This window comes from Eublepharis macularius, chromosome 17, assembly GCF_028583425.1.
Source record: "Eublepharis macularius isolate TG4126 chromosome 17, MPM_Emac_v1.0, whole genome shotgun sequence".
Lineage (NCBI taxonomy): Eukaryota > Metazoa > Chordata > Lepidosauria > Squamata > Eublepharidae > Eublepharis > Eublepharis macularius.
The window spans coordinates 6145366-6160185 of record NC_072806.1 but is presented as its reverse complement, the minus strand read 5'-3'; the positions used below and the strand labels follow the sequence as shown (position 1 = coordinate 6160185).

Genomic DNA, 14820 nt, shown 5'->3' with positions numbered 1-14820 from the left:
CCGTGCGGTCCATGTGTCCACAGCAACTGAAGGTACCGGAAGAACTTTTACAGCATTTACTGTTACACTGTGTTTTTGTGCCGTCGTATGCAACTTTGAGTCCCCATCGGAGAAAAACAGGGTACAAGTGTCTAAATATATAAAAGAGCTTCCTCCAAATTATCTGTTTATGAAGCGGCTCCACCCACCAGCACCATCGCTGGCCTACTTCTACAAACAGAGACACTTGTCCCGGCTAAGCCCTACTGGAGATTGCTTTTGCGGGGCTTCTCGGAAGCCAAGCGTGCCGTCAAAGCGGGCAGCTGACATCATGCGACAAGGAAGCGGCATGAACGAGCAAGAGGGTGGCTGGCTCGCTAATGCTTGGGCTCTGCCCCACATATAAGCTCAGGTAATATTATATACAAATAGGCTGCTTGGCCTTGGGGCAGAGAAACAGAACCAAAGCAAGGGGAGAAGATTACACTTCCACAATAGTTAAGTACACACCAAAAACAAGGAAGTGTGCCAACACAGCTATTATTATTATTGCAGCACAAGTAAATTATACAGTCAATATAAACTCAACAGTTTCGATTCCATTCAAATCAATGTGGCTGCAAACTTGTTCCAATAGACTGGGAGAGTCAAGTCCCATATGTTAACGGAACCTCTTTATCACAGGTTGCAAACGGTGCCAGTTGAAGTTAATCGGTGGCGTCCAAGATTCATGAGCTCCAAGGTGGCGGCGAGCTATACCGGTCTATTCCTTTCGGCTCGTTTCAAACCCAGTTCTTCATCAGGCCACCAATGTCCTACAATTTATATCACAAACTATCAATAATCAGCCCAATATTGGCTGCCCCTGTGTTACCGTCTGCCAGTTCATACTTACAGTTAATCAAAGTATTTCATATCCAGAGAAACAGACACAATGAGAACTACTGCCAAGGGACAGCTGCAGCGCACCATCTTCTGAGATGTCACGTGGGCCTTGAATTCTAGAGATCTGTGCATGGCGATGGAAGTGTAAGAGGAAGGCACATCCAGTCAGAAGTTCCCAGGAAGCCCAGAAGCTGGGCAAGGAGCCCTCTCTTGTTCTCCCCCAAGAACTGGCATGGAGGTATGCTGCCTCTATACATGGAGGTTCCATTTAGCTAGTACAGCTACCAGCCGTCAACAGCCTTACGCGTCCAATTCTCTTTTAATGAACTTAAAACATTAACAACTCAAGCTTGTGAAATTTCAGACGTGTCTCTCGCAGACACAAAGGGAGCTCGCTTAGGATCCCAGCCAAAGAGCACCCATGTGTGAACCAACTCAATAGGTAAAGGAGGCATTTTGTGCGCTACAAAATATACAGCGCAAGGTTATCAGGTGCAAACGGGCGTGCGCTGGCAGCCCAAACAAGCGTGAAATGTTTTGATGGCATGCACACACCCCTCAACGTAAACGGTTATGCATTTTACTCCCAGTACTTGGCAAGCTTCCTCTGGTCATCAGCTGTTTTGTCTTCCCTACCAAGCCGCCCTTCACTTTCACAGCTGCTCCACACCCCCTCCTCAAGCGTTCTGTTTTGATAGCAGTGTTACAGAATGAGGCCACAGTTCTGCAGTCGAGCACACGATTTCCGTGTTCAGAATCTCAGCTTCAGTCCGTGGCCTCTCCCATTAGAAGGATGCCTGGCAGCAAATTCTGCAGAAGACCTTCCCGTGCCCAAGATCTTGGAAAGCCTCTGGCAGTCACAGCCAACAATTTAGAACTAGATGCACCAGCGATCCGGCTCAGGAGAAAGCCACTTTAAAGGGAGGAGTGATGGTATAATGGTAGGACACGTGCTTTGCATGCAGAAGTCCCCAACTTTAGTCCCTGGAAATCTCCAGCTAAAAGGACCCAGGTTGTGAGTGCTGGAAAAGGACTTTCCCATCCCGCAACAATGGGCTGCCACTGCAGAAAATGATACCAGGTATATAAGCAGAGGGGTGAGCCGTGTTAGTCTGTAGTAGCAAAATCAAAAAGAGTCCAGTAGCACCTTTATGACTAACCAACTTTATTGTAGCATAAGCTTTCGAGAATCACAGTTCTCTTCGTCAGGTATATAAGGTAGCTTTAGATTATCGGGAATGATGGTATGGGACACAGAACTCAAATGGGGTGACAGAAGGGAGTTCATCCCAACTGTTAGCAAGTCTCCATACATATATGCATCCCCAAAACCATCACACACCCAACAAAAGCCAAAAGACAACCAACTAGCAACACGGAAGTGGTCTCAAAGACATTCAGTAAAGAGATAGTACATCGTAGTAACGTCTAGAGTCCCTATCTGTTGCATGAAGTATGATCCTACTAGATAGTTCTATGTTGTTTAATGAGTCAGCCTCAGAATTGATTAGACTGTTTCAGCATTTCTTCAACTCATTTCTGCTGATTTTAAATCTTTGCAAATTCGTCTTTATGTACCCTATCGCCCTGTTTATTGAAATGTTCCTGAAACTGACTGTACTAATTCTCACTGCGTAATCTGCCTTGAATCTAAAATTAAATAAAACACACGCCCCCAAACGCATGAGAAGTCCTCCAAATTCTTATCTGGCTGTGCAGACAGGCTCTAATTGGGTCAGGCCCCACTGACCACCTGTGGGGATCTGGCAGACAAGTGTATCAATGCCTGCGGTATGCATCAAGTGAGAAAGTCACATTTAGCATTTCCACAGCACTTCAGAGGGACTTCCTCCAAAGGGCACAAGATTTGAATTGGGGGGTGGGGGGTGGAAGAGAGGTGACCTGGCCGGCATTCTTAGCCACTCTGCCTTCCAGGTGCGCCCAGACTACAGCGCTCCCAAAATGCACAAGTGGTCTCTCCAGCAAGCACTGAAGCATGAAGAACTGCGCCGTCAGCATTAACAACCCACTGCTGTCCATGTGGATTTCGACCTAGCAGCCCTCGAACAGCCGGCATAAACCGGCCAGACATTGCAAGCATCCTCCAGGCCGTCTTGGCACCATCTCCATTGCTTCAGAGAGCTGTTGTTCCCCGCCCCCATGGGCTGCTAAAAAAAAAAACAACTGAAAAAGGAAACCTTTTGCACTATTCTCAAAAATGAGCCTGACATCCCCGGAGCTTGCAGAGGAAACAGAAAAGGGAGGGCTTAAGAAGCTGGGGGGAAATAAGTCCCTATGGGCTTTATTTATTTTTAAAAAAATATTCATTTAAAAAACAGATCTACCAGTGAAGACAATCCAACCACTTTTACTACTTTAGAGGAACTATGAAGCAATCACTAGGAATAGCTAGCAGCCCGTCCAAGTCAAACTAGACCTGCTGTAGCACAGTAGTTAAGTGGTTGGGCTGTGAATCAGCACTCTGCTGGTTTGAATCCCACTACTGCCATGAGCTTAGTAGGTGGCCTTGGGGAAGCCACTCCTCTCACCCCCAGCTGTATTGTGGGGATAATAATAACACTAACTTGTTCACCGCCCTAGGTGAGGCACTAATCTGTTTATATAAGCAGTTATTATTATTATTATCATTATTATCATCACCACCTTTTTAGGGGGCTCTTGTTGGTCCCAGAACTGCTCATCTTATTCTTCCCTCCTCAGTTAAACAAGGATTTTGGGGGGGGGGTCCCCCAAAGGGAGGAGAAATACAGGCACCTTCATTTAATTGTTTCACTCCGCTGGATCCCCTGCAACTAAAAACGCCATTCCCAGCAGCACTCAGTGGCGTCCCCCAGGAATGGAGGAGTTACCTGCTGCCTCAGGTGAGCTAGGACCAAGGCAAAGAGCTAAAGGAACCCCGGGAAGGCCTAGAACGGATGCAAGAGTCTCCCTTCTGCTTGCATGCAGCAGGACAAAGTGGGTAGTGGAAGGGAAAGCTGCCCCCCTCCACAATGCCCTCACTCACTGATCTCTGCTGTGAAAAATGCCAGAATGCAGTTTGGAAACTAGCAGAGCTTGAGTATTAGACCTGCAGTTGGCAGCACAAACGTGGTGACTTAAGTAGAATCTTTGGCATAAGGAAAAGGGCAATGCAGAAATAGTGCAGAAGAAGCAGCTTTGTGCCACTAGAAGTATACAGCTGTGGACTAAAGCTGTCAGTCCTGAACACAAACACTGGGATGTGAATGCAGCTTTGTGAGCTTCCCTCCCCCTGCAGCCCACAAACTGATCCCAGGAAATACTTTTTTAACCGCCAAGAGGTCTTGCCACCCAAAACCAATTCCTACCAGCCCTTTGGATACCAGCTTATTATATGAAATCCCCAGTCTCTCTCTCTTGTACTCAAGAAGACTAGAAACTTGGTTTTCTTTAAATCCAACATGGAAGAGGTAAAAATGGGTCACAATATGGCATGCGTCAGAAAAGCCCCATTTGACCTGAAAACGGTGTGCAAGGAAGTGGCGTCCACACGTCAGCCAGTCTGGCGCGCCTTGACTAATACAAACTAATCCTTCGCACGGACACACACCCTAGAATTATAAAACACAAAGAACAGACAATTCAGTAGCCAGTGGGAGGGGAAGCAAGTATTTCCTCCAGCTGCAGCCAGTGCAGGAGTAGACAAGCTGGGGTTTGACCTGAAGGGGATTTGGCTGTGGAAAATAGTACAACCTTGCTGGAAATATTTGGTGGAATTCTTGCTGTTTCAACCGCAAAAGGCTGTAAGAGCTGGAAAAGGAACCCAACGGGGGCAACCCAAGGGTTGGAGCACTTTTCGTAGAACAAGCTAAAGACTTATGGTCGAAGTGTATTTTTTTTGTTTAAAAAACCCTGAACTATTTAGCAATTCTTTGGGGGGAATAGGCTCCAACCCTTTGACTGCTGGGAGCAAGGAGCCATACACAATGGAGGGTTCTGAGATGTTCAAAAAGATGAGAGAAATTTTTCTTGCCTATTCAAAACCTCATTCTGTAAATTAAGTGAATTTGCTGGAAATCAAAAGCAGCCCATTTTTAATGTCATACATCATGCTATCACAAAATTGTTTTAAAGGATCACTTTTTAAGTCACGTATATCACGCTTCCTCTTATTACCAAAAAAATGTCCAAAGCACCTTATACCAGTGAGATCAGTAAGTTAGCAAAGTATCCAATTAAAAAAAAATTGAAATAGCAGCAAATTATAAAGCAGCAGTATAAGAACAAAGGCACACGGGGATCAAAACCACTTTAACCACAAGCAACAGGCCGGTGGTTAAAGGAGAGAGGGTTCAAAACTGGAAAATTCAGTAGGGAAAAGTTTAGCCAGACACAAAACGGACCAGTTTACGCAAATTCAAGGCTATAATTTGATCTTCTGAGCTAAAATGGAACCTCCCATGTTTAGAGACAGACTACCTCTGAACAGCAGGGACAAACCACAGGGGAGAGGTGTTGCTTTCTTCTTTTGCTTGGGAGCTTCCTAGAGTTTTCTGACTGGCCATTATTGGAGACAGACGATTGGGAGGTACCTGGCATGGCAGAACTCATGCTCAGCAATGAAAACTATCACCTGGCAAACAACTGGTTTTTTCATACTGCTGGAAGTTGGGTATGGGACAAGGTGTCTTGAGTGCTTTGTAACCTTGTAAAATGACACTAACAACATATAAAGCATTCTGCACTCAGGCAGATTAATGTTTAAGCTTGGGCCTGGCCTTTAACCCTAGCTGTTACCTCTCTGCAGGTTTGCAGAACACACTGATGGGTCAAAGCCTTGTGTGTACCACCAGTTTTTTTACTGGGCTGAAAGTGTTTCTATCCCGTTTTCCCATTAAAAGGTCCAAAGCAGCTAACCCTAAAACAAGAAGTGAGCTGTGGCTCATGAAAGCTCCTACTTTACCGCAAATTTTGTTAGTCTTATAGGTGCTACTGGACTCTTGCTCTTTTCTACTGCTACAGACAAACACGGCTACTCATCTTGACCTAAAACAACTTACTACATAAAACCTGGAACAAACAGCAATGGCAGTGATTTTAAGTTTAAACGCAATAAAACCCACAGCAAACCCTCAATAAAAATGCAATAAACCCACAGAAGATTATGGAAAGCAATATATTGGCACTCTCACGTCAACAACTTCAAAGGGAGTTCATCACAATAGAACGGCATGAACCCATAAAATCTAACATGGTTTACTAAAATAAAAGTGCCTTCGCTTGCTCTGGAGCAGTAACAGAGAAGTCTCCAGGCAAGCTTCCTAAGGGAAAAGAGTTCTACAAACACACCACAGCAATAGATAAGGTCCTTCTCCCCAAGGAACCACCTGTCTCCCATTCTGTAGGTGGGGAAACCTGGAATAAGGCCTCCATTGATGATTTCAGTGGACTCGGGGCAGGACTGTATCAGAGCACCCAATAGTTCATATACCCCAGCCCCAAACAGTTCAGGACTTCAAAGGTTAGGACCGGTGCCCTGAAATTGTACCTAGAAACAAACCAGAAGGCACCACAGATCTTTCAAGACAGTGTGATACAAACACTGTAGGGCTTACCCATCAATCCACTGGCCATAGCATTTTTTGGAATGGGGACTAAAGTTACCAAGACGTCTTCAAGGGCAGTCCCATGTAGTGTGCCTTACAGTAATCTAGCCGTGAAATAAATGGAGTATAAATAATGGTAGACAAATCAATTGCCTGGCTGGGGTGCGAAATGAAGCTGCACCATGTGCCAATGATGTTGCTTGAGTATCTAAGCTGGACACTGAAATGCAGACCAGCATATCCAATGGTTGCACGGAGAGGTTATCAAGTGGGAGGGGGCGCTGCAAAGAAGGGGCCACCACCTTCTAGAATCTGCCCTCCAGGTCACAGAAGAACCACTGAGGTGTTCCCACTCCCAGCCTAGCAAGACATTCTAGAAGGATACCACCATTAAGGGCAGTGACCACACACCACACCTCCAGTCATTCTCATAACACAATTTCTCAAATCAAGTGACCGGAAAAAATCAGACCCAACTGAAATGGGGCCAGATAATCCGTTTCACTCAAGACTGGCCATGACTGATAGGCCACAACTTGTCACAATATGTTCCCCCAAAGCAGGAGGCCAGCAATGTGTCGATTATCTGTGTTACCGTTAGGGTCCCGCATTGGGCTTTTGAGGAGGAGCCTACTCACTGCTTCTTCCAAGGCAGCCAGCAAGCAACATTCCCTCTTTTACAGTATTCTGGATCCAGTTTATTGCCCCCCACCCATCCCATGCACATACCGTCCAGCTGTAATTAGCCATAGAGGACAGTTTCTAAACTCCTCCACCTCCCCCAAAAGTAACACATAGAGCAAGCCTTTTTCCTTCTCTATGTAAAGAGTGTCAGAAACACAAGGCAGTTTGCAGCCACAGAATAGGTGTCAAGGGCAAACATGCAAAGTTTTAAGCCTTAAGAGCAAAAATGGAACTTCCTCATACAGAGACAGTATATCTCTAAATAGGATACTAAAAACAAAAAAGCTCGGACTGCCCTCTCTTTAATGCCCGGCTTTCTAGAAGCATCTGGATGGGTTTCAGTGGAAATTGGATGCTGAGTTAAATGTACCTTCTGCTTGAGCTAGCAAATCTTATTGGATTGGGGATGGGGGCGCAGAGAGGGAAAACAATAAGCCAGCCATTAGCTGCCTCTCTTCATGGAACCTGGGCTCAAAAAGCACTCTGCTTGGTAAACAAAAAAACCATCCTTCCTCATCGCAATTGATTTTCAGTTGCCAGTTCTGCAATATGAGGAAGTCCCCAGTGTCTGGTTGCCAAGACGCCTGAAGAATTCAATGCTGTGTCGAACCCAAGAACCATGAATAGCCCCTCTCCAGCAGCAAGGCTTCCCTAACTGCACAAAGGAGCCCTTCTTTCAACAGACCAAACTCAGACCTGTTTCTCACAGCATCCAAACATAAAGGCCTCCAACCCAGGAAATCACATTTAGAGGTAGACTACTTCGATTCGGTTTCGTTTTCTCAGCCATGCCGGACGCTCCTCTCGGCTGGTCTGGGAGGAAACGACCGGGCACCCTGACCGGGCGGCTGACCCGCAAGGATTAGCCCCCAGGACTCCCAGGGAGGGAGCCAGGGTCCGGGACGCGGCGGGAAGAACTCCCCGAAATCAATGCGGGGGGGGGAATTGCCCGTTTGTCCCTATGGAGGCCGGCAGATGTGCGCGGCGCCTCGAGTTCCGCCGGGCAACGAGAAACGGCAAGTAAAAGAAACAGGCGGAAGCCTGTAAACAAGCGAATCCCTTCTGTTCTACAAGCGTTTGTGAAGGAGAGGTTGATCTGAAGAAGACTCGCTCTTCCCCTTCGTTGAGTTCCAGAATTTTGTTGGCGTCCCCCCCCCCCCAAATGGCAGCAAAGAGGCAAAGTCCCGCTCTCGGTAAGTCAATCTCGGCTACCTTGCAGAAGGGGGAGTCGCTCGAAGAGTTGGTACGCAGGGCGGTGGTGGAAGCTATAAAACCCTTTGTTGACAAGCTGAACGAAACTGATCAAAGGGTGGGCTTAATTGAAAGCGAGGTGAAAACCATTAAGGCAGCAGCGGGGGGGGCAGAAAAGTCTGCTCTGGAAAGTGCGTCACTTGTGAAGGCTACAAAAAAGGACCTGAAGTTGGTGGAGAACCAGCTGATCGGGCTACAGGTGGAACGAACGCAGACAATTTTGCGTCTCCAAAACGTGAAAGAGGAGGAAAATGAGGATCTGTGGGATTTGGTCTCGGAATTACTGGCGACACCCGCGAGGACGACTAAAGAAGAGGTTAAAAGCGCCATTTTGGAGGTCCGTCGGGCTTCTTCAAAATATGCAACAAAGCGACAGTTGCCTCGTGAGATCATTATTGACTTTTCATCTAAAAAGATTCGGGACACCATCCTATATAACTCATACAATGCGGATTTGGACTTTATGGGTTTGAAAGTCAAGATTTTGAAGGACGTTCCATTTCTAGTCCGGAAACGGCGTTTTAAATATAAAAAGTTTGTAGCACTTCTGAGGGACCATGGAATAAAGTACAAATGGTTATTCCCGGAAGGAATATGGTTCAGATATAAAGATCAGGCCTATAAGATATTATCAGAAGATCAACTAAAGGATTTTGAGAATAAAAACCCAGAACTCTGCTGCACCAAGAACGAAGAAAAGGAGGAGCCGGAGGGGGGGGGGGGAGGAGGAGAGCATCGCAACAGCAGTTGCACAGAGAGAATTGCGTCCGGGACCTAGAAGGGGGAGGAAAGTTTAACCAGAATTTGAAATGTTTATTCTCTGTATGATTAACCACTCCATCATTATTTTATGGAGCTATTTTTGTACTGACAGTATGAAGGGAAACATTGAAGTGTAGTGTTTAGTGTTTGTAGTTCATTCCCCTCCTTTTCTTTTTCCACCCCCCCCCTTTGTCCCTTCCCTCTCCCCTTTCCTTGTGATAGTTTTGTGTAGTGTTTTGTAGTTATGAAAAATAAAAAAATATAAAAAAAAAAAAAGAGGTAGACTACTTCTGATTATAGAGGTTTTATTTAGTCCACGTGAATCCCTCCAGGGAGAGCTTCTCTTGCTCTCTCTCACGTCTTCCAGGAGCAAAGAACAGAATTGGGCCAAGATGCTTGGAACAGGGTGCATTCTATATTCGCCCAGACGATGCCATGCACACCCAGTTTAATAAGGCAAGGCTGAAATATTTATCTATCTGTATTATATCTCCTGCATTTAGCATCTAGAGGATTTGCAGTCTTTATTTCCCCTCTTGTCTCATGGAGAGGTGGGCACCATTGGCACTATTTCAAAAAGAAAAAAAAATGAGGCAGAGAGGGATCGGAGGTCCCCCACTGACGGAGGGGCACATTTGAGATGGTGAACTTCACGGAGTATTCTCCCATATTGGAAAGTCAGCAGCAGTACCGAACTGTGGAGGCTTGGGTTCAGATTAGCACTCCATCACTGGATGATCCTGGGCCAATCACAGTCTCAGACTAGCCTACCTGACAGGGCTGTTGTGGGAAGAAAATGGAGGAGAGGAGATTAGGACTATGTACATCACCCCGCGCTCCAAAGAGGAAGGGCAGAAAAGAGAGGTGACAGATTGATTTGAGGGGCCAACTGACCGCACTGCAACCCCATACCAATCTCCAACTCTTCGACAAGCATTGCAAAAAACGGAGCGTTCAGACAATAAACTGCAAGGCAGCCAAACTCTAGGTCAGGAGTTTGGAAAGCTCTGTGCTCAGAATGGGGGAGGAGTAGGCTGAAATTTAGCCACAGTCAGACCACGTTTTCAAACACTAATTATGTGGAAGATAGATCCAGTCAAGGAGATAATGTTTTTATCCGTCCTTCTATCTGTAAGGGACACATTATGTAAGGGAGAAGAGAAACAAGGAGACTTTAAGGTAATCAAGACCGTTAGATAATAGAGGGCTGGGTTCCAACAAGAAACTTAGCAGGTCAGTGCTTTAAAAAAAATTCCATGTATTGTGAAAACCCACATTTTGAAAAAGCTAACTCATTCTAAAAAAGCCTCTAAAAAGATAACCAGTTAGGCCGCCACACAGGATACAGGAAGAGAAAATGCTGCATTTATGTGCAAGCACACACACACACACAAAATTTGCTATCATCACTGGTCCAAAGCCAACTCCAAATACCCAAGCCACATAATTGTTTTGATTAAGAACTGCACAAGCTTTAGAGTTCTGCAGAACTCTTTATCCAGCTGGATGTTGGAACATTCCGAGGGGATCGGGTTTTAGGGTCCCCCCTGCATGTTTGCATGCTGGTGTTGAACAATAAGCCGTTCTGAATGGATTGGAAGATATTGGTATCAGACTGACACTTAATCAGTTGCAGAGATAACGAGAAAAATGGAAACCTCCAGTGGGAACCGTTTGTATGAACCAAGCAGAATACCGGCTTAGAACAGTTCGAGGTGTTACGAGCCAGTTTTATGCCTGGTTCAGACATGCTGGTTAGTGTGGTGGGGAAATCCTCAAAGGCTAGAAGGCTCTGTCATCCCTTCAGTCAGCTGGCAGCTATAGATTCTGCCCTTGCCACGAAAGAGAAACTATGCAAAGAAAACTAGCACAGCACAATGAAAAGTTCTATCACCTATCTGCTGTGTTGGTTTTCTTCTTGCAGGGAGTTTTTAAACCTGGGGGGGAGGACATTCCCAGATATGATCCTTCCCCCCCCTCCCCGGCACATGTGAACCAGCCCCACAGTTGCCCCGTCTTGCTTTTTGACACCACTGCACACACCCATTTAAGACAGACCGAACCTGAGACGAAATATATTTACTTGGAAGCAAGTGCTTTTCCAATCAGCTGTGCTTACTTCTCAAGAAAACATGGCCCGGTTTTGAAGAGGACACCTTGCGGTTTTGAAGAGGACACCTTGCGTCAGCCACAGATGAGAGGCACACACCGGATGCCCTCCATAAATCAAAGATACACACACAGCTTCGGTATTCCGCCTGACACAGTCCTGATGCAATACTTCGCAGAGATGCCCTTTTGGTCTCTCTGCCTCACAACAGTTCCCAGACACACACACATGCCCAAGAGCAACAATTTAAGAACTCTGTGTCTTGTTTTTTTGAAAATCACTGTTAAAGCATTCCAAAAGATCAGAAGAGGGGAGGAGTTTCTTTTGTGCTGTAAATTGCCAAAGCAAAACAGTTGTATGGAGTCATGGAGCAGGCGGAAAGGAAACAGTGCCGTACGTGGTGGCGTTTTTGTTTTTCCCAATGCTTATAAAAGCTTACAAGGAAGTCCCTAATCTGGAGAGGAATGGCAGTTTTTTAAAAGGATAAGCAGTTTAAACACAGTCAAAAGACTATTTTCACTTCCAAGCGAACGCTGAAAATAAATACAGAAGAGAGTATCTGCCATCCTAGAGCACGTTCAAAAACACACACGCTTGAAACTCTCTCAAGACACCTCAGCATGGATGAAGTGCCCCTTATTCACAATGGATAGATTCCTCCCCACAAACACAACATTTGCAAGGCATGCATCAAAGCACAAGGGAGACTTTTCCTCCATAGTCCAAGCACCAAATGATTGATACCACAAGGACTGATTGAGTCTATTGGGCATAGATCCTGCATAGAAACTACTTGCCCCCCCCCACACACACACACTTCAGGTCTCATTCATTCCCCCTTTAAACTGCATTTGCAGGAGGCATTTCTAGAGCACAGTTCTCTGCAGGTTTCCCTGGCAAATATCCCGCTCTCAGGTGGCATGTGGCTTCACCAGACCCACCCTCTATTAATCTGGCCAATGCCTTGTTCAAAGCCGTTCAAATTACTGCCCATCACCACATCTAGTATCATGGGCTTAAACCTTTCAGGGCTGTTAGAAAAGTTATTCAGAAACACACAAGCAAAGCGCTTGAAACAATCTCAGAGATGATTAGGAGGCAAATTGCTTAAGTCAATTATGCCTTGTGTGAAGCAGTACTGTTTTGCTTTCTATCCTGAATAGAGAAGCAAAGAGCAGAAGAGAGGCCCTGCACCGGTTTCCCTTCCTGTAGCATTTTCTTTTTGACAGCAACCTGATTTTGCATACTCACAAGCAAGGCAGCAGTATCTCCAACGTATAAACTGCTCCTATACAAGGAAGCTCCACTAAGCCGCAGGATGCCAAAGAGAAGCATTGAGGATTGTGTTGAAGGAGATAAAAGGAACATGCGAAGTGATGAAACGAACACAGAATCGGTGTAGTAAAATGGCTTACATTACAAAACTGAGCTACAGAGCTGAGATGACTCTTGCCTTAGCACTGAGCGCATTTGGAGCGGGGTGTCCTTAGGCATGCCATATTCTTTCACCCTTATTTATGTTATTTATAGTCCATCTTTCTCACTGAGACTCAAGGCAGATTACACAATGAGGTTACACAAGGCAGATTACACAGTCAGTTTCAAACACATGTCAATAAACAATGTAATAGGGCATATAAATGCAAATTTGCAAAGATTTAGAACCATCAGAAATCCCATACAGAATTGAAGAAATGCTGAGATGGAGCCTAAGCAATTCTACTACCACCCTACCTTTATAAAGCCATTGTAGAGATTACAACAGAGTATGGTGCTAAATTGCTAGTTATGGTTGCAAAAAAGAGGGTTTAAAAGTAGGAAGAAAAAGAGTGAGAAAGGAGAGATAAAAAGGGGAACGACAGAGAAAAGGGTAGAAGAAGAAACAGATGAATGGCAAGATAGAAGGAAAAAAGATAAACAGAAAACTGGAAGAAAGGATGCAGGAGAAAGGTATGGAGAAGGCAGGAACGTGATGAGAAGAAGAACAGGAGAGAATAATAGGATTTGAGCCTAGTGGCACCTTAGAGACCAACAAGATTTTTAGGGCATCAGAAGAAGGGAGATTTGACTCTAGAAAGCTTGCACCCTAAAAATCTTCCTAGTCTCTAAGGTGCCGCTGGAGTCAAATCCTGAAGACCAACATGGCTACCTACCTGAAACTATCTTCGCAGGAGAGAATAAGGGAGGAAGGATGAGAGAAAAAGGATTAGCAACAGACGGGGTTCGTTTCAGGTGAGAAGCCATGTTGAACTGTAGTATTAAGATTCGAGTCCAGCAGCACTTTAAAGACCAACCAGATTTCCAGCATACGAACTTTCCAGAGTCAGAGCTCCCTTCCTCAGACCGGGTATGTGTGAGAGGATGAATGGGGAAGAAAGAAGAAGAAAAGAAAATGCAGGAAGAGGAAAGAACAAGAGGAGGAGGAAAGGCAGAAGAAGGATGAAAGCGAAAGAGGATGAGAATGAACGAATGAGAGAAAGAAGAATTGAATAGAGGAAATGAATGGGGATTAAAGGAGAAGAAAAAACTGCAGAAGGAGGAAAGGAGAGGAGGGAAGGCAGAAGGATGAATGGGAAAGAGGAAATGAACGGAGAAGACAAGACAAGAAACCGCAGGAAAACAGAGGGGAAAGGCAGACGGAAGATGAATGGGAAAGGGGGAATATACGACCAAATGAATAAGGGAAAGAAGAAATGAATGGAAGAGAAAAGAAAATGCAGGAAGAAGAAAGAAGAAGAGAAAGAAGAATGGGAAAGAAGAAATGAATAGGGAAGAAAGGAGAAGAAAAGAAAATGCAGGAAGAGGAAAGAAGGCGGGGGAGGACAGAAAAACGATGAATGGGAAAGAGGACGGATGTGATTGAAGAAAAGACGAATGGGGGAGAAGGATGAATGGGGGGAGAAAGGGATGAATGGTCAGAAATAGAGGGGTGGGAGGGGTGAGGCTAGCACGGGGGCAAGAGGCAAACTCACCCCCCAGCGAAGAGGTGCAGCAGCGTGTTCTGCTCCTGCCCGGCCATCCCCGCCCTCTGGTCGCGTCCACACGAGCACCCGCGCCCCACACTCGCCTCCGCTGCCGCCGAAGCGCCGCTTACAAAACGGCCAAGAGCCAGGCGGGTTGAGCCTCACTGCGCCTGCGCCCGCCTAGCCGCCCGGGTCACGCGACGCCGGCCGGGAGCTCCACGAGCAGAGCCGGCCAACCACGCGGCGCCCCGGCCGGCGGCGGAGGAGGAGAGAAGGGGCGTGACCAATGACATCAAGGGTTTCCGAAGGACGCGATAGGCTCCCTGTGGCGCGAGGGGGGGAGTGTCGGAGGCTCGCGCTGGAGGGCCCGGCAGCGAGGAGACGGGGCGGGGCCGCCGGGGAAGGGGGCGGAGCGAGTGTGAGAGGCGGTCGCAATTTGTGAATGGAGCCTTTCTTTTCCAAAGGAGGGCGCGCAAGACGTTGGACCGTCCGGGTCGCTGCCGTTTGCAAGAATGGGACCCGACGCGTGTTTATTAGGGAGCTGGATGAGGAATTGCCAACCTCCAGGTGAGGCCTGGAGAACTCCCGGAATTGCAACTGA

The 14820-nt window shown here is 46.4% G+C and overlaps 1 protein-coding gene across 1 annotated transcript in view; it reads right to left on the bottom strand.

Annotated features, from left to right (window-relative positions):
• SLC25A33 (solute carrier family 25 member 33) overlaps positions 1-14339 on the bottom strand; it is a 31506-nt gene extending 17167 nt beyond the window's left edge. The window contains exon 1 of the mRNA XM_055001020.1: positions 14229-14339. Within this exon, the coding sequence (XP_054856995.1) occupies positions 14229-14275 (47 nt within the window). The 5' untranslated portion in view covers positions 14276-14339. The remainder of the gene's footprint in view (positions 1-14228) is intronic.
• Between the last annotated feature and the right edge of the window lie 481 nt (positions 14340-14820).